Source organism: Thrips palmi, unplaced genomic scaffold (assembly GCF_012932325.1).
Source record: "Thrips palmi isolate BJ-2018 unplaced genomic scaffold, TpBJ-2018v1 HiC_scaffold_1, whole genome shotgun sequence".
NCBI lineage: Eukaryota > Metazoa > Arthropoda > Insecta > Thysanoptera > Thripidae > Thrips > Thrips palmi.
Window position 1 is genome coordinate 2,579,252 of NW_023144620.1, and position 20,509 is coordinate 2,599,760.

General features: G+C 59.5%; 1 protein-coding gene across 1 annotated transcript in view; it reads left to right on the plus strand.

The window, feature by feature from the left end:
• Positions 1 to 20,509, plus strand: part of LOC117644857 (dual specificity tyrosine-phosphorylation-regulated kinase 1B) — a 50,472-nt gene that overhangs the window by 22,704 nt on the left and 7,259 nt on the right. The window contains exons 2-9 of the mRNA XM_034384520.1: positions 12,551 to 12,801; positions 16,804 to 16,992; positions 17,074 to 17,221; positions 17,306 to 17,592; positions 17,684 to 17,830; positions 17,906 to 18,054; positions 18,140 to 18,366; positions 18,450 to 18,608. Of these exons, the coding sequence (XP_034240411.1) occupies positions 12,551 to 12,801; positions 16,804 to 16,992; positions 17,074 to 17,221; positions 17,306 to 17,592; positions 17,684 to 17,830; positions 17,906 to 18,054; positions 18,140 to 18,366; positions 18,450 to 18,608 (1,557 nt within the window). The remainder of the gene's footprint in view (positions 1 to 12,550; positions 12,802 to 16,803; positions 16,993 to 17,073; positions 17,222 to 17,305; positions 17,593 to 17,683; positions 17,831 to 17,905; positions 18,055 to 18,139; positions 18,367 to 18,449; positions 18,609 to 20,509) is intronic.

The window sequence follows — 20,509 nt, forward strand, 5'->3', positions numbered from 1 at the left end:
CTGGCTGCCTCGACACTGCTAAGCCCGTCTCCTGCAGCGGGCCGCGGCCTGGCGCCGGGGATGCACGCCGTTAATAGTCTCCTGGTGAACGGGGAGCTCGCCGTCAGCTCGCCGTCGTCGCTGGGGAGGAGCAGGGCCTTGTAGAGGAAGAGCGCCGCCCGACTCGGCCCAACGCCCCCGGGCCCCCGGGGACTCGAAGACAGTGCGCTTTGCTGGCCGCTCAAGCTTTGTGTGTGTGCGTGCGTGCTGCTGTATATACTGGCCGAACTGGTTTCACTGACCGGCAGCCGGCCGGGCCCCGCCACGCCCGGCAGGCCAAGGCCCCGCCAGGCCCCGCCATGGCCCCCACCCGTGAGAATGGAGCCGAGGCCGAGAGCCTGGCGGCCAATGACTCCTTGGTGTGACGTCACGACCACACGGCCACGTCACGCAGCCTCGTCACACGGCCTCGTCACACAGCCTCGTCACACGGCCTCGTCACACAGCCTCGTCACACAGCCTCGTCACACGGCCACGCCACGCCGCCTCTTCACACGGCCACGTCACGGCACTTGCGTGGCGGCCCCTGTCGCTTTTGGGTGCGTCGTCTTTCTTGCCGCTCTTGGTGTGCTCACGTGTGCGGCGTCACAGTGTGGCAAATGGGTCGTGGGCTGCAGTTAATTTTTGTTTTGTTGTTGTTTTTTCCCGCGCTTTGGTGCGAAGGGCAGCTGTATCCTCCCTCGTAACAGGCCTGGCCGGCCCTTGGCCTTTGGCCCTGTGGGTCTGATTTGAGCCCCATGAATAAGGGATAGGCCGGAGGCGCCGCTCGGCCCCAGCCGATGCCTCTGCTGTGTGTGTGTGCGTGCGTGGCACGTGCAGCGACCAACATCAACAACAAAGAGCGATTTGCTGACGTCATGGCGTTTTGTTGTTGTTGAGCCCGCGTGCAGAACAATGTCTACTTGATTCGGCGCGCACTCCTCGCGTTGGGGCGTCCTGTGTAGTCAGTCAGTGAGTCAGCCCGTCCCGGCCCGGTCCGTCCCTGGCCAGGGGCAACGGCCGCCGCGCTGCCGCTCGTCTCTTCCAGGCGGGACTCTTCCAGAACTGGACAAGACGATGACTCTGGCGCCCTGCGCCGCGTTGGGCCGCTGGGGCGGCGAGTGCTGGAGGAGGAGAGGGGGGAGGGCACGTGCTCGCGGGGCCGCGACCGCCTGGAGTGTCCGCGAGGCAGTCCGCGAGGCTCCCCGCCCCGACGTCAAAGCAAAAGAGAAAAGTGGAATTTTCAAAATAAAAATTTGCTGTTGAAATGAGTTGTCAGAGAAACATGTGATATACAGCCACTGATTGTTTGGCCGCGAGTGTGGCGGGTTGAGTTGAGAGAGCGGTCCTATGGTGCGCATGTCAAACTTGGAGGTGGGGCGCGGCCCGGGCGGGGCGGTGTCGTTGACGCCGAACCGCGGACTCCCCGCCGCCAATCGCTTGCGCCGTGCCGTGCGCCCCTCGCCGCCGATTCCGCGAGAACCGCGGGGCGGGGCGGTTGGCTTGCTAATCCCGGGAGCATTAACACCGCCAAACGTGTTGAAGCCCGGCCTGGGAATGTGGCGCCAGGGTTTGGGGTTTGGCAGTGGACTCCCCTGCAGCCCGTGCTGCAGCCCCTGCCGCCGCCGTGTGGACTGTCTGTCGAGATTTGCTGGAAGCTGGCTGGCGGCCCTGGCTGGCGGCCCTGGCTGCCTGCTCGGGCTGCCGGCTGCTCGCTACAGTAGTGTCACGGAGCACGTAGCGCCGGATTCTCTTATTTCTCTCCCTTTCACCTTGTCTCTCCCTCGCTGCTTTATTTTTATTTTCGTGTTGGTTGTTTCGTGTTGTTTTTCCCTGCGCGACGTTCTCTCCTTTTACAGTGCGTGTCTGGCCGCCTGTTTTTCGCCTCCCTTGGTTGTTATCATCCCCGTTGTTTTCTTGGGCCTTGACACGCCGTCGCGGCGTCGCGGCCCTGGCCTGGCCGGCCGGCCAGGCCCCTGGGCCTGACGCCCTCAGACAAAACCGAGCTCACTTGCCGTTGCGGCTCATTACCTGGGTCTTGCCTGGGCCGCCACCGCGGTCGCCACCCTCTGACTGCCGAGGCCGGCGCCGAGGACGCCGCCGCCGCCGTCGAGAACGCCGCCACCGTCGAGAACGCCGCCACCGCCGAGGACACCGCCGCCGCCGCCGAGAACGCCGTCGTCGAGGACACCGCCGCCTCGGTGGACCCGCGCGGTGCGACCCGCTCGCTGCGCAAGGACCCGCCTCGAGATAGGCCGCCCAGGAATTTTTATTGCCGAAAGGAGTCGCGAGGTGGCGGCCGGGCCTGGGGCCGGGCCTGGGGCCAGGCACGGCGGGGGTCGGCTCGGTGTCACCTCGGCGTCGCGGAGGCCGAGGCCGAGGCCGGGTCGACCTTGGGCACCGCGTCGCACCACAGCGTCGTCGTGACCTTTTGATGGCCGCTATTTTTCCCCCCTTTTGGCCGCCGTCGTCCTTTTGCCCGGCGCTGTGTGTGTTCCGCGATAAGGCGGCAAGCAAGGGTTGTCGTCCGAAGGGCCGAAGGGCCGACGGGCCGATATGCACACGCCTCGCCTTTTCGCGCGCTTTTGTGTCGCCCCCTTCCCCCTCCCCCTCGCTGCAGTGGCGGCCGGCGGGGCGGGGCGCTGTCATCGGCATGAGGAGGGTTGGTCTTGGAATGAAATTATTGCCGGCCGGGGGATGTTTCTTGAGCGTGAAGTGGATTTTATTGAGTTTGGCTTTTCTGCTGTCGTCTTTTTTTCCCCCCTTCTTTCCTTTTTATTCCTTATTTTATTTCCGTGTTGCTTTTCCTGCAGCGGGACGTGCCCGGTGGCCCGGTGGTGGTTGAGCGCGCTGGCTGTCGACGGAAGTCTGTCTGTGTGCGTGTGTGAGTGTGTGTGTGACTGTCTGTCTGTCTGTGTGCGTTTGTGTGTGTGCGTGTGTACGTACAGTCGCGCGAAGTGGCGCCGCGGCGGCGCCCTGCTCCGAACACTTGACCGACTAATGGGCATGGCGGCCGATGGCGCTGCGTTATTGGAAGGCGCTGATATCTGATGCAGGAGGGGCGGCCTGGTGCGGCCGGGGCGGGGCGGGGCGGCCGGAAGAACCACGCCCTCCTTCTGGCTGACCCGGCTCCAAATTGATTGATTGATTGACTGTATGATGGCGCGATGGAGTGATTGGTTGAGTGGCTCCCCCACTGGCAGGGCCTCAGAGCGGAGGGGCTCGGCCGTGGTCGTGTCACCTGGCGCACTGCCCACATCAGCAATTTTCTTCCCCCGCATACAATAAATTTGAGACCCCGCCCCTCTCTCAGTCGAAAGTTGAATTAAACGAAGCACTTTGGCTAACTCTGTGTTCTGTTTGGTCTGCAGGTGAGACGGCGTGTCCGACTCGGGGTCCACGGCCTCCACGGCCTCCTCGGCGTGCAGCGCTTGTGGTAGTGTACCGCCGGGTCCGTGGCGCCGCCATGGCGCAGCGGGGCAGCAGCCCGGGGAACATTTTGTGCCCCTTTCGTCATTTTGTCGCGCTTTGCATTCGCGCGGCGTGGCGGCGTGGCGGGTGTCGCCCTGATGAGAAAACTAACGCTTTGTCGATGACGCCCTGGGTGGCGGAGAAGGAGGAAGGAGAGGACGGTGGAAGCGCAGGGGGGTCATGTTAGGGGGGGGGGGGGGGGGGGGGGGCTGTGCTCCGCTGCTCCTTCGCCGCCGACCCCTGCTGGCTGGCGTGGCTGGTGCCGACAGTTGTCGCTGACAGGCCCGCTCACGGTCGTCGCGGCCGTCGTCAACTTGTCGGCCCTGCGCCCTGCGTGCGCGGTGGCGCGGCGGAGACCGGCTTGAGGGGGAAGGGTCGGGGCGCTTTATGGAAACTGCCTGGAATGCCCTGGAAATGAGTCGGCGTGATCCCCGCCCCGTTCGCGGACGGCCCGGCTTGGCGTCGTTGGTCTCCGAGGCGTTGAACGCGTTTGGTGGCGGCGGCGGGGTGGCGCGCCGGGCCGGGGCGAGGCGAGGCGAGGCGAGACGTCACACAACTTGTTGCTTCGAGATGATCCGTGGGTGCAGTTCGCAGTTCGACGCCCAAAAGGCCAAACGGCGGACGGGGAGGGAAGGCCCGCGCACCGCGGCCGCCGACGTGCACGTCGCCGTCGTCACGGTGTTTTTATTTTGGCCGTGTTTTCTCTTGGGCTGGTTCGGCGCTGCGGTGGCGCCGGCCGCGGTATCTTTGCAGTGTAGTGTGGCGATGCAGCGATGCAGCGATGCACCGCGGCCTGGTGGTGCTTCGGCTCGGCGCGGCTCGGCTGCCTGGGGATGGGATGGGGTCGGGGCAAGGGGTTGGGTTCGCAGCGCCACCGGCCTGACTGGCTGGCTGGCTGGCTGGCTGGCGGGGCTGGCGGGCACACTGCTGGATGCAGCCGGAGCCGGAACGGAGCGGCCGCAACGGAAAGCGGGTCAATCGATACAGCCTACTCAAATATTTGGTGTGCATTTGCTGTGCGGCGCGACGCCGTGCTGCGCCATGCACGCCGTCGTCCGTCTGCCGCCACTGCGGCCGCGACGCCGCGGGCGCCGCGGACTTTGTTTTATTGGTTTATCTTTGGTCGTCGGTGCCTGGCCGGCCTGGCCGCCCTGCCGCTGCCCGCGGCCGCGGCCGTGCCAGGACTGGGCCGCGGACCGGGCCGCGCGGAAGGCGGTGCTGCACAGTGGGCCAGAAGACCGGTGGAGGCGGTCAAAACCCCGGACGCGTTTTGAGCTCCAGAGTCTCTAAATGGGGCTCGAAGCGAACGTGCGACCCCACCAATGGATTGCTCTCCGAACGAGGAATCCATTGGTGGGGTCACACGTTCGGTGTGAGTCCTGTATAGCGACTCTGGAGCGCAAAACGCGTCTAGAGTTTTGGCCGCCTCCACCGGTCTTCTGGCCCACGGTGTGCTCCTCGTTGTTTACGCATGCACCGGCGGACGGCGGGCCGAGCGACCTTCCCGCGAGGCGATGGCTGCGGCCGCTGCGGCAATCCCAGGCGATGACGGGCAATCGCAGGCAATCCGTCCGGACGGCAGTGCATCCATTGATCGGCAAAGCAGGCGAAGGTGGGAACGGGAAGCAAGCGGCCGATCGAAGCAGGGCGCGGCGACTGCTGTGCCGTAGAGGGCAAGAACTCTGCTCTGCTGCACAGTGGGCCAGAAGACCGGTGGAGGAGGTCGAAATCCCGGACGCCAGAGTGGCTAAATGGGACTGGAACCAAACGTGTGACCCCACCAATGAATTCCTTGTTCGGAGAGCAATCCATTGGTGGGGTCACACGTTCGGTTCGAGTCCTGTTTACCGACTTTAGAGCTCAAAACGCGCCTGGAGTTTCGGCCGCCTCCACCCGTCTTCTGGCCCACTGTGTGCCGCTGCGGCCGTGCATTCGGGTTGATATATTTCCGTCGCCAACCTCATTCCGCGCCCCGCGCCGCCCTGCACCGCTGCAGTCGCGTCCGTCCGGCCCGGAGGTCTGGCTCCCCCGAAAGCGCGTGGGCGTGCATACGCGATGAATCCCAGAGGGCCCTGCCCTGCGCTGCCCTGCCCTGCCCTCGGGGCCCAAAGGGCGCGCGCCGTGCTGTGTGACACGTGGTTGGCTGTTTGGGCGTGGTCGGACGGGCAGCGGCCGCCGGCCGGCCGGGAGGTCTGTGTATGCAGGTCACACTGTGGCAGCGGCGAGAGCGGGAGTAGTGTAGTGGGCCTCCTCCCCCGCCCCCTCGGCCGCGCCGTCGCCGCGTCGCCGCCACTGGAAGCGCCGAGCGCCAAGCGCCTGCAAGCGCCACTATCAGCGTGTCGCAGACGACGCCTCCCGGAGGGAGTGCAACAAATGAGGCTTCTTTGCGAGGCGGGAGGGGGAGGGGGTGCGAGGCCGGGCGCGCGTTACCCGCCAAGAGTTTGCTCGCCGGTTCGGCCGCGCCCCGCGCCGCTCTGGAAGCTGGAGTCTGAGAACTGGAATCGACTCTAAGCTGGAAGCACGTGCGGCCTTGGTGGTTTTGCAGTGCAGCAGCGCGCTAGCCACCGCTATAGTGGCGTGCGATGCTGGTTGGGGGTGGCGACTGCGGCCCCGGCCCCAGCGCGCCGGTCGGTGGACTCGGGGACTGCATAACCACCGCTGGCGGTGTTTGTATTTCCCCGTAACGGCGTCGTCGCCGACGTGGTCCTCGGTGGCCCGGGATAAGAGGCCCGGCCGCCACCTGCAGCCGCCTGCAGCCCTTACGGCCCCCGCGGGGCTCGTGCGCGGGGCGCGGCGGCGCTGGCCTGGACGACGCCCTACTTGGCGTTGGCTCGGCGCGGCCGCGGAGTGAACGACCTGCGGACGGTAATCCAGTTGCAGCGGCAGCAGCGCACCTGCCGGGCCACGCCGCGCAACGGCCAACTGACGAGGGGCGGTCAGGCTCGCCGGGCTCGCCGGGGAGCGAACGTGCCCCTGCCTTTCTTTTTGCACGGCGAGTCTGGCGCGTCGCGGTACGGGGTGGTGGTGCTGCTAGTGCAGGCGGAGCGGGGATGGGGATGGGGGTCTTTGTGAGCCGGGCGGCTTTGTGCGATTGTGCGGCCGTCCCGAGTCCTGGTGCTGGTGGTGGTGCACCCCGATGATGGCGGTACACTACTACACTGTGGGCCCCCTGATGACGTTACCACACACTACCCTCTGGTTGGCGCACGGCTGTGCATCCTGCGTGCATCCTGCGTGTTCCTAGTATCGCGTCGCACGCGGAAGTGAGCCCCCTGCCGCGCCAAACCCCGCGGTGCGTGCGTATGTGTGCGTGCGGACGTGTGTGTGCGCTCTGTGTGCAGCGAGCAGCAGCGGCGCCCCGCCAAGAATGCGCCGTGTGCCCCTTGGGCCCCTTGGGCGCTGCGTGCTGCCGAACTCTATCGCCCTCTCCTTCCTCTCCTCTTCCTCCTCTTCCTCCTCTTCTCCTCACTTGCCCGCCTTTGCCTTTGTTTTAATTTCAAATGGCTAATTTCTCCTTTTGCCGTCGGCCCCGCCGCCTCGTGCGTGGGTGTGGAATTGAATCACGTTGTCTGCGCGGCCTGCAGACTGATTCCGAGAGTCGCTCTCGTCGCTCTAATCTCTCCCCCACTCACGAGGCGTCTCCCATTGGCGCGACAGAGACAGAGCGACGAAAACGACTCTCGGGAATCAGTCTGCTGGCGGGGTGGTGGTCGGGGCTGGTGTGCGCCGTGCGGCAATGGCAGTGTGGGGCGCGCCGCGCGGGGCGGGGCAGTGTCTCGCCGCCGGCGCCGCGTTCACCGGGATACAGGAACCCCGCGAAAACTTGGCGGTCGGACTACCCTCCGCTACACTGCGTGCTGCGCGTGCTGCGGGGCCAGAGCCAGAGGCCGGGGGCTCGCCTTGGGGTTGCCTGTCAGAAAGACGGGCGTTGTTGTGTGTACCGACTTGTGGAAAATTTGACGGGGTTCTCGGAGTACCTCCCGGCGGTCTGCCTTGCCCTGCCTGCGGACCCCTGCGTCTCGCGCGGCGCCTCTTGCCCCAGCTCTGTCGAGGGGATGGGGATGGTTGCGGCAGGGGCAGGGGTGTGGCTCGGCTCGCGCCTCAGCCTCGTGGATGCAGCCCGCCGACCGGCCTTGGGGGCGCCCGCCCGCGGTCCCTTTCTGGAGAGGAATTGTTTTGTCCAGAGTGTGGTGGCGCCGCACCGTCCACCGCACCGCCCGCCGCGCCGCTTGCACCCTGCCACTGGCAGTAGAGGGCCGGCCTGCTCTCCAAGTGGCCTATTTTTACGCAGTGCGCCGCCATGCCGCCGCCGTGCCGCCGCCATGCCTGCTGTTGTCTTATTAGCTCCGACGGGCCGATGGGGAAGCAAAAGGGCTCCTGGGCGTCGCCCGGCGTCGCCCTCCCCCCCCCCTCCACTGCCATCCCCCTTTGTGTCCTTGCCGTCTGCACCGCCGCCGCTTTGCCGCTGAGAGTTTTTTCGTGTTCGCGACGCCCTCTCCCCTCGCCGCCGCCCCTCGCCTCTCGCGCACCGCGGCCTTCCCTATCTTGTCCACGGCGACGCGGCGCCGTGCGGGGGCTGCTCTCCGCCAGCCGCTGACGTCACGGCCACGTCACCGACGCGTCACTGCCGCGACACTGCCGCGACACTGCCGCGTCACCGGCCGTGCGCCCCGACTGACGGGGCGAGCTGGACGAAGCGGCCGTGGCGGTGCACAGTGCGGTGGCTGTGCCGTGGCCGGTGATTGGTTGGAAGCGACGAACCCCACCGGGGCCGGGCCCGGGCGATGGCGTTGTCGCCGCGCGCGCGCCGCCCTCCGGGCAAAAGTGTTATCGGGTCGACAATGTGGTTACCCGACACGTATTGCTTGTGCTTGGCGCGGCGCCAGAGCCGGCGGCCACCGCCCCCCGGACGCGTGTTCTCGGTGACGACGTGTGTGACGTCCCCGTCCCGGCCGTCCTGGCCGTCCCGGCCGTCCCGTCCCCAGAAGTAGCCACCTGGGGCGCGGCGTGGACGAGGCGGCGGAAGGGCGGCGCGCGATAGTGTAGGCGCCATCCGCCGCCGTCGTCGTCGTGTCGGTGCATAGCGTGCACGCTGTGTGGTGGCGTGCCGTGTTCCGTGCTGCCGCCGCTGCCGCCGGCTGACCCAGTTTTGGGCGCGGCGCGTCCAACCTTGATTCAAGTTGTTATCGCGCTGACGGGATCCGCGCTGCGCTACGCTGCGCCGCTGCTGTCTCTGTACGCGGTGCTGTCGCTATCTGGGCAAGGGCCGTCTGAAGGGGAGGAGGGGGGGGGGGCGACGGACGAGACGGACATCCCCTCTCTGTTCCACAGGTACAACCGCCGCGGCAGGCAGCAGGCTGGCGTAGGCGGCGCCGCGGCCCCGTCTCTCGGCGCGCAGCGCGCAGCGCGGAGCAAGGAGCGCCTGGCGGACGCGGGGTAGGCAACCCGCCTGCTCGCCTGGCGCGCGGGATGCCTCCCGCTGGAGGGCGGGCGGCAAAGGCGCCGCCGTCGTCGTCCTCCTCCCATTGACCGTCATTGCGGTGTCGTTCCCCTCCCCCTTCCCCGGCTCGGCGGCGAGCTCGGCGGCGCCGCTTTCAATCCCCATTCTGGGCGGGGCGGCCTGGCGGCGCGGCCTGGCGCGGCGGCGCCCATTTAATTTTTCCCCTGCGTCTGTCTGCCGCCGTGCTCGGCTCGGCTCGCCTCGCTCGACTCCTTGACTGCGTACTGCGTGGCGTTGCCGTTGTCCAGGGGGACTGCGGGGACGGCGGCGGGGCGGCGGCGGCTGGCGTTCGAACCCCCCGCACTGCTGCCGCCGCCCCCCTCTCCGCGCGGCGCCTGGCGACTCGGTCGTCGTCGTCTTGGTGAAGCAGGGCGTCGTCGCGGAGGCAGGCCGGCGAGTGCTGTTGGCGCTGCCGGCCGCGCCGCCCCGCCTCGCTTTCCGGACCGTTGGCCCCGTAACTCCGCTAACGTCCACCGTCCTCTTTATTTTAACCCCGCCGCCCCCATTATCATAGACAATGGTGGCGGCCGCCCTGCAGTGCAGCAGCCTGCAGCCCGCCTGGTGGCGCTCTCGTTGGGTGATGGGGCTGCGCCGTGCTGCGCCGTGCTGCACTGTAGGGGCGTGCCGATGGTGGAGCTCGTCTCGGACTTTGCCGTCGTGGTCGCGACTTCGCGACGGCTGGCTTGCTCGGCGTCAAGTGCGCGCGCCCGAGCGGCAGTGGCGGCGGCGCGGCCGGCCAGAAGCCCCAGCCGGCCCCAGCCCCTCCTGCCGCTCTGGGCGTCAGCTTGTCTGTCCGGACGGCGCGGCGCGGCGCGGCTCGGCTCGGCTCGCCTCGCCTCGGAGGCACGCCTTGAAGGGCGAATTGACGGTGGCGACACGCTGCTGCTCGCTTTTTGCCAGCCTCGAGTTTGCCAAAACTTGAAGAGGAAAACTTGCGCGCCATTTCTTTTCTTTCGTCTCTCTCTCTCTCTCTCTCTCTCTCTCTCTCTCTCTCTCTCTCTCTCTCTCTCTCTCTCTCTCTCTCTCTCTCTCTCTCTCTCTCTCTCTCTCTCTCTCCTCTCTTCTCTCTCTCTCTCTCTCTCTCTCTCTCTCTCTCTCTCTCTCTCTCTCTCTCTCTCTCTCTCTCTCTCTTTTTCTCTCCCTCTTTTTCTCTCGTCCCCGTTAATCCCTGGCGGGAGGAACACGTAACCCGCGTCTGTCGAAGACCATAGCGGGCCCCGCTGGGACATGTGGTTCGCGGCTCTTGGGCGGGCTGGGGCCCATGGGCTGTGGGCGGGGACGCGGGGGCTGAAAACGCGAGCGGGTTGAAGATGCCGGAGGGTTGAAGACGCCGGAGGGTTAAAGACGCCGGGGGGGGGGGGGGGAAGACGCCGGTGGGCGAAGACGCGGGGGTTGAAGACGCGGGGGCGAAGACGCGCGCATCGGAACTGCACCACACATAACTGCAGCTTTAATGCCCCATGAGTGAGGCCGCACTGCGTGGCACTGCGGGTGATGTACGCGCATGGCCGTTACTCCGTTACTTGCGGTCCTTTTCTGTCTCCGCCAGTGAATTACTGATCGCCCGGCCTGGGCTGGCCTGGCCGGGCAGAGCCGCCGCTACTTCATCTTTCCTCCCGAGCTGCCTCGCCTAGCCCCGCCCGGCCCCGCCTCGCGCCGACTCCGCGCGACAAAGTACTTTTAATACCTTTGAGCAGATGATACCTTTACTTCAAAACGTACCCTAAAACTACAAGACACGTGAAAGTGTCAGCTTGCTTTTATTCTCGCGTCCAAATACCAAGTATATTTCAAATTTACCAAAGAAATATATGAAAGAAAATTAAAAAGAGTTAAGCTAAATCCTAGAACATGAAAGCAGATGATACGTTTCGAATTGATAAAAAGGCTGTGGGTATTGTAAAGCAGTCTGACTCACTCACTCACTCACTGTTTCTCCTATGCGCAATATTATTAGGGACTCGAGAGTTTAAGCAGTAGCTGAGACCGTCATGTGTCCTAGTTCTTGTCTAATTTTGTTTAAAAGCTTTAAGGTAATCATCTGCTAAAAATGTTGTCCCGTCTTCCCTTGCGTGTTGCTCACGTAACCCGAGGATAGGCACATGAATGCGGTGTGTTACATGGGCACGCCGGGCAGCCCTAGTCCTCTCTCCCTCTCTTTCTCTTTCTCTCTCTCGCCCCAATCGCAGCGCCCAAGCCGCACGCTTCTGAGTTAACCCGGCGGGGCGGGGCGGTCCCGTGGGCAATTCCCCCTCGCCTCTCTTTCTCTCCCCCCCCCCTTCCCCCTCGCCGCCGCCCCCTCAGACCTAAATAAGATTTGTCCTCAACTTGTGTGTGCGCGAGAGCAAAGGGCTTTGTGTGGGGCGCATGCAAGGGTACATGCAGGGCATGACCAGGGCTTCGCTGGGGGCAGGCCCAGGGCAGAGGCCTCGGGCAGGCCGGGCAGGCCGGGGGCAAGTAGCACTGGCCTGCCCTGCTCGGCCCCGCTGCACTACTCGGCCACTCGCGGGACAAGCCGACTACACGGCAGTGGCCGGCAGTGGCATAGTGCAGGCCAGTACCGACTACCGGGGGAAGCCCCTGGTGTGCCCGTTGGTGTGCCCGCACTGGCGGTGGCGCGGGGCTCCGCGGGGTCGTCTCGAGTTGCCTAAGGCTGTAATGAGCACTCGCCTCGCGTGTCGACCGGCTTACCAGCCGCTGCCGTGTGGGCGGCTTGGCTGGCCTGTAGGCTGGCCTGTAGGCTGGCCGGGCCGCGACGACAGCCGGGACGGTTAGGGGGCAGCCCAGACTAGGCTGCGCTAGGCTGCGCTAGGCTGCGCTAGGCTGCGCTAGGCTGCGCTAGGCTGCGCTAGGCTGCGCTAGGCTGCGCTAGGCTGCGCTAGGCTGCGCTAGGCTGCGCTAGGCTGCGCTAGGCTGCGCTAGGCTGCGCTAGGCTGCGCTAGGCTGCGCTAGGCCTGGTGCGGCGCACGGCGGCGCGGCGGACGGCCGCGGCCCTAAGGCGGTTAGGGTTGTCCGAGGTCCGGGTCGGGCTGCCGGGCCCGCGGGCCGCCCGCCGCCGAACGGGGCTGCAAGGCTGTACTAGGCCGCTAGACTGTGCAGCACGCCGCGGTCCGCGGTCCCGCCCGCCCTGCTTGACTAGCCTTGCTCGACTAGCCTTGCTCGACCAGCCTTGCTTGACCAGCCCTGGCGAGGTGCTGCAGGAGTGATCGACGGCGGCATCGTGCAGCATAGCCTCACTGTAGCCGCGCCTTACTGCACGTCCTGGGCCTTCCGGACCCGCGGGCCGTAGCTTGGCCGTGCAGATACGTGTCCGTGTGTGCGCCTGGGTCTGTATGCGTGTGTGTGTGTTGGGGGGGGGGGCTGCATTTCGCTTCCGGTGTATGGGTGTGTGCAGAGCTGATCTACAATAATCAAAATAATTCTCGGTCCATGAAACTTTTACCACTGCGTTTTGTCAATTTTTGGACGCGAGTTCGCAGAAAAGTTGTCTATTGTGTTGTCTCGTGCCGTTTCCGCCCGAATGTGTCGTAATCTAATTTTTTTTTCTGTTCTGTTTGGCAGCGCCGGACAGTGGCGGCGGGCGGCGCTCGGAGCGCCATGCGCCCCTGTACGGCCGCCTGGTGGCCGAGGAGCAGATGGCGGGCGTCGGCGTGGGCGTCGGGGGCGTGGGCGGCGTCGGGGCGGCCGGCGCCACGCCCAGCGACATCCAGGCCATGCAGGCCCGCATCCCGCAGAACTTCCGGGACCCGTCGACGGCGCCGCTTCGGAAGCTGTCCGTGGACCTCATCAAGACGTACAAGCACATCAACGAGGTGGGTGCAAGTCGCGTGGCGTGTGGCGGTTCAAGAAGAGTGCTGACTTCAGTTGCAACTGGAAGAGGTGTCTGTCTGAATCGGTTTAGATGAACATCGGGGACGTGATGCATAACTTCATTTCTAAATTAGATTGCATTTAATGATCGTGGCGCTCACCGTAGTCGCTTTTAATTTCGATGTTTTGTTGTTGCTTTCTTCATTTTTTTCGTCGAGCCCGATCTTTCTGCCCTGCGGTCCGCTCTTTTTGGCGCGCGGGCCGTTGGCCATGCCGTTGGCGGCTGTTCGGCCGTCGGCGGCAAGGTTCGGACCCCCCACCTTATCTATTACGGGGGCAAGGGGGTGGCGGAGGCTGCAGAATGTAATCAAAAGTTTGCCCCGAGCGATTTATCTGGCAAGCTGGAGGGCGGGGCGGCGGGGGCAGTAGTTGCGGTCGTCGCCGCCGGCCGGGGGAAGGGGATCTATGTCGGCGAGCGGGCTACGTAAAAGTTGCCCGGGGTAGCAAGGCGGCAAGGCAGCAAGGGGTAGGCGGCCAGGGTGGGCCCGTGAGGGACGCGTCGGGACGCGGAGGCGCGACCGGGAGAAGAAGTGAGTTGCCGGCAGCATCCGGACATGAGCTGCGGCAGCTGCGGCGCCGAGGGCCAAGGCGGGCCAAGGCGGGCCAAGGCGGGCCAAGGCGGGCCAAGGCGGGCCAAGGCGGGCCAAGGCGGGCCAAGGCGGGCCAAGGCGGGCCAAGGCGGGCCAAGGCGGGCCAAGGCGGGCCAAGGCGGGCCAAGGCGGGCCAAGGCGGGCCAAGGCGGGCCAAGGCGGGCCAAGGCGGGCCAAGGCGGGCCAAGGCGGGCCAAGGCGGGCCGAGACAGGCCGGGCCTCGCGGGGCAACAGCTTGGAAAGCGCGGACGCACGCGGACGCCACCGACGACCAAGGACCACGCAGAAGCAAGCGAAGCAAGCGCAGAAGGGGCGCAACTAACTGGACGATGCGACGCGTCTCTTTCTCTCCCCTGTCGTCCTTTTCATTTTCGCTTTCCTTTTTCTTCCTTTTTCTCCTCCCGTTGCGATCGAATAATTCTGTCGGGAGAGGTTGCATCATCGCACGCTCACACACACGCAGTTGACGCAGACACACTTACGTGGAACACGCACACATGGACACACTGCGGCACACGTACGGAAGTGCAGAGTGCCGCTCGGCCGCTCGGCAGCCACTGCAGACTGATTCCGAGAGCCGTTCTCGTCGCTCTGTCTCTCTCGCACCCAGGGGTCGAGTGCGAGACGGACCGTCCTCTCCCGGTCGTGCGGCGACTTTGTAGCAGCAGACGCTGAATGGCCCTCCGGCGCTTATTACCCTTATTTGTTAGCCTTTTTAATTTTGTCTCCATTTTCGTTTCGTGTGTGTCGCGACACAAGGGAAGGAGGTAGGGTTGTTGTTTCCATATTTTTATTTTTTTGCGTTATTTTGGACCTCTTTCCTTTTTAATCATTATCTTTCTCCCCCTCATTTCCTGCGGACCTCTGGGCTGATGCTTTTCTCTCTCTCTCTCTCTCTCTCTCTCTCTCTCTCTCTCTCTCCTCTCTCTCTCCTCTCTCTCCTCTCTCTCTCTCTCTCTCCTCTCTCTCTCTCTCTCTCTCTCTCTCTCTCTCTCTCTCTCTCTCTCTCTCTCTCTCTCTCTCTCTCTCTCTCTCTCTCTCTCTCTCTCTCTCCTCGCCTCCTCTCTCTCTCTCTCCTCTTCTCTCTCTCTCTCTCTCCTCTCTCTCTCTCTCTCTCTCCTCTCCTCTCTCTCTCTCTCTCCCCCTCTCTCTCTCTCTCTCTCCTCTCTCTCTCTCTCTCTCTCTCTCCTCTCTCTCTCCTCTCTCTCTCTCCTCTTCTCTCCTCTCTCCATCTCTCCTCTCTCTCCCTCTCTCTCTCTCTCCTCCTCTCTCTCTCTCTCTCTCTCTCTCTCTCTCTCTCTCTCTCTCTCTCTCTCTCTCTCTCTCTTTTTCTCGCGACCATTGTGTTTGGAGGGCGTTTTCGCGTCGTCGTCGTCGGCCAGACAGTTTCCAACTGCAAGAACGCGGAGACTGTATTTGGGGCTTCAAAAGTGCCCACGCGATCTCCCTCTCCTCCCCTCTCCTTCCCCTCTTCCTTACGCGACTCTTTAATTTCTTGTGTTGCCCCGCCGTCGGTTAACGCTGGCGGCGCGTTTCGAATTTCCGCGCCGCGCACGCCCGGTTTAGTCGGCCCTCTTGTAAAATATTAAATAGAAGGTTTTGCGAGGTTCTGCCTCGGAAGGGGTAGCCCGGCCCGGCCTGCCCGGCCCGACCGCGGTCGTGATGGTTGTATTAGTGAGACTGACTACTTGTAATTACTTGCGTGAAATACGGCCCATAACTCTGCATGGCTCTTCACCCGCAGCAGACCATCATGCCGCCTTAGGCTTTTCTGGCCGTCAGTCCGCTGCACGCCGCGCGCTGCGCCCCCGAGCGGCGCCCCGCCCCGCCCCGCCCCGCCCCGCCCCGCCCCGCCCCCCCCCCCCCGCCCGCCCCGCCCCGCCCCGCCCCCTTTCCCACGCCGCCGCGGGGCGGAGCCATGTTTGTGCATCGCCGCCCTCTGCCGACGAGGGAGATGGATTGCACGGGCTCTAAATGCGCGTTAGAATGGCTGCTCACAACAAGGTGCTCTCTTTCTCTCCTCCCTCTCTCTTTCTCTGACACACGCAGTCAAGCACGCTCGTCCTGCACTCTCGCATGCACGCGCACGCGCCGGCAATGCAGTCGCCGAGGTGTCCCTGTCCGGTCCAAGCGGCTGCGGCCTGCCGCTCGGCCTGCCGCGTGCATACATGTGGGAGGGAAATAGACCGAGAGGAGAGAGAAAGAGAAAGAAAGAGGGGTGGATATTTTTTTTTTTATATCGGCGTGCCATTGTTTTGCATCCCAAGTGGCGCGGGCACGTTCCCTCCACGTTTTATCCTGGGAGGCAACTTTGTGGTGGCGGACTGCATGCGCGCGCCGAGGCGCCGAGGCGGAGGGGCCGGCAGAGCCCCTTTCCTTCCTTTCGCAAGGGCTGGAGCGGCTGGAGCGGCTGCAGCCAGAGCCCCGCGCTTGTCTCGTATATCCATATTCCTTTCCCTTTGGTTTAGGCACGTTGGAGCGGCGTTGCGCTGCCGCGGCTGCCGCCCTGTGCGAGTGCGTCATGCGTCTTGGCTGGCAGAGGAGCGCGGCTGCGGCCTGGCCTCGGCCGCCGCCTTTGCCACTGCTCCAGCAGCAGTGCTCCAGTGGCTCCAGTCTACGCCCCGTCCAGCTCCAGGCTGCTGCAAGGCGGGCACGGGGTGGGGGTGGGGGCTGAAAGCGCGATTAGTGGAGATCGGCCATGGGCCGCCATGGGCCGCCATGGGCCAGACACGTGACGTGTGTGTGGGATGGACGACCAGGAGGGGACGATGAGGAGGAGAAAAGAAAAGGTTGCAAGGCCTTTCCTCTCTTTTGTATCCCCTCTCCTTAGTTTCTTCCCTCGTTATTTGGGGGTTCATTTCTCTTTTAGAAAAGAGTGGTCGCAATAAGGGTTTGTTTTAATTGTGAAAGAGAGATTTTCTCACGTCGGGTCACCCCTTTTCTGTCCTTGTCCGCAGTCCCCGGCCATCCCCCTCACGACCAACCCCTGACCAACCCCTGACCAACCCCTGACCAACCCCTGACCAACCCCTGACCAACCCTCGGCCAACCCTCGGCCAACCCTCGGCCAACCCTCGGCCAACCCTCGACCAACCCTCGACCAACCCTCGACCAACCCTCGACCAACCCCCCGACCATCCCTCGACCAACCCCTGACCAACCCTCGACCATCCTCTGGGCATACACTGTCGGTGCTGCGTGCAATGCAGCCCCACCCTCCCGCCCCGTCTTCCTGTGTGGATGCGGACAAGGGCTGGAGCGTGCCCAGAATGGTCCAGTGCATGTAGTGGATGTGGACACAAGTCCTTTCTTTTCTCTCCAGTTTTTTGAATTTGGACTTTGGTTTTGTTTCAGGTGTACTATGCCAAAAAGAAGCGACGGGCGCAGCAAACCCAAGGTGAAGACTCATCACATAAGAAGGAAAGGAAACTTTACAACGATGGTTATGATGATGACAACCATGATTACATAATCAAGAACGGCGAAAAGTTCCTTGACCGGTATGAAATTGACTCTCTTATTGGAAAAGGTTCCTTTGGACAAGTAAGTTTCACATACACCAATGTTGTGTTTGTTTGTTCATTTTCTTCCTTTTACTGATCTGGATCATTACTTATCTTGCAGGTAGTGAAAGCCTTCGACCATGAGGAACAATGTCATGTTGCTATCAAAATAATTAAAAACAAGAAACCCTTCCTCAATCAAGCTCAGATTGAAGTGAAGCTCTTGGAGATGATGAACAAGGCTGATGTGGACAACAAATACTATATAGGTAATTCGTCATTTCAACTGCTCTCTGTCAATTATGTTTCTACATTTGACTGTTGCTCATGAATTTTGCTTTTCTCGTTTTCAGTGAGACTGAAGCGACATTTTATGTGGCGTAATCACCTGTGTCTAGTCTTTGAATTACTATCATACAATCTGTATGACCTTTTGCGGAATACAAATTTTCGTGGAGTGTCCTTAAACTTAACTCGAAAGTTTGCACAGCAACTCTGCACCGCATTATTATTTCTTTCCACCCCAGAGCTCAATATAATTCATTGTGACCTAAAACCAGAGAATATTTTATTGTGCAATCCTAAAAGGTCAGCAATTAAAATTGTGGACTTTGGAAGCTCTTGTCAGTTGGGTCAAAGAGTAAGTTTTAAGTTTCTTTTCAAGGAAGTTGAGATGGCCACTCTTTGTATTTGAAAGTTCGTTTGTCTAACTTGGTATTGCTTATTTCCAGATTTACCAGTACATTCAATCACGATTTTATCGGTCACCTGAAGTACTGTTAGGCATCTCGTATGACTTAGCTATTGACATGTGGAGCTTGGGATGCATCTTAGTTGAAATGCATACAGGAGAACCTTTATTTAGTGGTGCTAACGAGGTAAGCAACATTGGTGAGGGATAATCTGTTTTAATATTGCTTTATCTTACTTAAAAAATTTTGGTTATTTCATAGGTCGATCAAATGAACAAAATTGTGGAAGTTCTTGGTATGCCTCCTAAGCATCTTTTAGATGCTGCTCATAAAACAAGAAAATATTTCGACAAAGTTCCTGGAGATGGTTCGTATGTTCTAAGAAAAAGTAGGGATGGAAAGAAATATAGGTAAGTCTGCTAATTTAGAAACACTGTTATGTGTTGCACTCCAGAAGAACATCTTCTTACTAGGCAATTTTCATTGTGATTTCAGATTACCTGGCACCCGAAGGTTACATGATTTACTTGGGGTGGATAGCTGGGGTCCAGGTGGTCGCCGTTTAGGGGAACCTGGTCACTCTGTATCAGATTATCTTAAATTTAAAGACCTTATTATACGAATGTTAGACTATGATCCCAAAACAAGAGTGACTCCCTACTATGCACTTCAGCACAACTTTTTCAAACGCACTGCAGATGAATCCACAAATACCAATACAGGTCAGTGACTATCCACTATCTTTCATACTCCAAAAATTCTTAAATATGTTTTTATTAAATTTATTTACTGCCCTGCATCATAGGTGGTCCCAGTGGAAGTGCGAGTACGAGTCCAGCTGTGGTCTCACACTCATCACATTCATCGCATCAAAGCCACTCAACTCTAACATCTTCACACCCTGAACCAATGGTGGGATCTAGTCCATCAACGTCCACAACGGGTTCTAATGTGCAACAACAAGGTACTTTTTAGAGCAACCTGATTTTCATTTAATGGCTTTGCAAAGTCTTGATAACAGCACCTAGGAGCTGAATGTACAATTTACAAAACTATTTCATCATTCTGAATTTGGCAATCTATTAACCCTGAATTTTCTTGGGGAGTTCAGTTGAGCTGAACAATTTTATCTCTGAGACTGTTTGTATAGGTCATAGAAAGGGTTTACTGGTAGAAGTGGTTTAGATTTCAAAGTGCAAGCCTTTTGTGGGCCTGAGTTAAGTGATATGCAATTTATGTCATGAATTGCTTGTATCGCAGCAGAGCTTAACCAGCCTTTTTCTCCAATTTCTTCGTGCTTCAGCTGCTGCTTTCTCACATTCTTCACTAACTTATAAATATATTCCTTTTAACATATTTCTAGTCAAAATTAATTCAATTTTACTTGCTTTTAAATTGGATATTGGGATTGCTGCTTGCCTCAATTTATTTTATTTTTGCTTAAAACAAATTAAGAAAATGTACCAATCCAAGATTTTCTGATTGGGTTTACATTTTTCTGTGTGGGGTAGGGACATTATCTCTTATTTCACTCGTCTCCTTATCCTAACCTAAGCAAAATCAAACCACATTATAGTTAACGGTTTTTCTCACCCTTTTAGTGCAGGGATGTAAAAGCTTCATAATGTTCTTTATTTAAAGAAATAACTTGTAATTTCAGAAAGTTTTTGAAGAATATTTTTTGTCTGTCATTTAATTGGCATTACTTGTTCATATGCAGCTGAACTGTGGACTCGATGACAGTGAATTAGCCTGGGAGGAGGGAGCCACTCCTAGACATTAGCAGTAAGTGGCTATTATGCAGCAAAGACAATGCATTTTACTGTAGCTCCCTTTTTCATATTTTTACAGTTTTCTTATTTATCATGCTTGCGAATTTTTTCCTTGCATGACCCATGACATTGCATGCATTTAAGAAAATTCCTTTCCCATTTTTTCATGCCTGGATGATTAGTACATTTTTGGAATTCGTTGGATGTGTTTTTTTTTCTAAAGCTTTGGGCGAATCCAGGTCAACCTGAACGGGGTTTGACCCCGACCCCCTCAGAACTTGCTCCAAACAGTCTTAATTCATTGGTCTATACCTAAAATCACCCCCAAAAAAATTTGGTTGAAAAATATTAACATTTGGCTGAGCTGTGGCACTTTTTGTTTTTTGGTCAATTTTAGTGAAATTAGTACAATGAAAATTTGAAAAAACAATTTTTTTCTCGAAATGGGGATTTTTGAGGCCTGATTTGTTTGATATGAGTTGTCTTATGATAGACCAATGCAATTCCGGTCATAGACCCCACCTCACTCAATTTGCACTGGAGGCTGAAGAATTTCTAGTAATTTTACCTAAAAATCGAAATATTAAACCTTGCCCCACCTTTCAAAATTCATTTCTATGCATGAAAATCTACCTTAGGGCCCTGGCAATAACATATAAAAAATCTGGGATGGAGTTTTTTATTTTAAGGAAATCGTTCCAGAAAGCGCTACTTTTGACTTGTCGATTTAGCTAAAACGCATGAAATTTCACCAAATGTAAAGGACGATGAGGTCAATCTTGCTATTTTAGTCTCTTTATGCAGTATCAGAGGCAAATAGAGTTTGAGGGGAGTAAAAAAGAACATAAATACATTTTGCAAATGTACTACAAACACCAACTTTTGACAGCTTCTTAATAGGAAGTCCAAGAAAATATAATACGTAATAATCAAGTGGATCTGGCGGAATTGTTAATCGATTTTCACCTTTTACTTCTGCTGTCTGTCTCATTTTTGTCCCCTTCTGTCCTGTCTTTTCTGTCTGGAGGGAATGCCAATTCTTATTGTTGAGCCTCCAACTCAGTTTGGTGATGGAACCCAAACGGCCAACTCG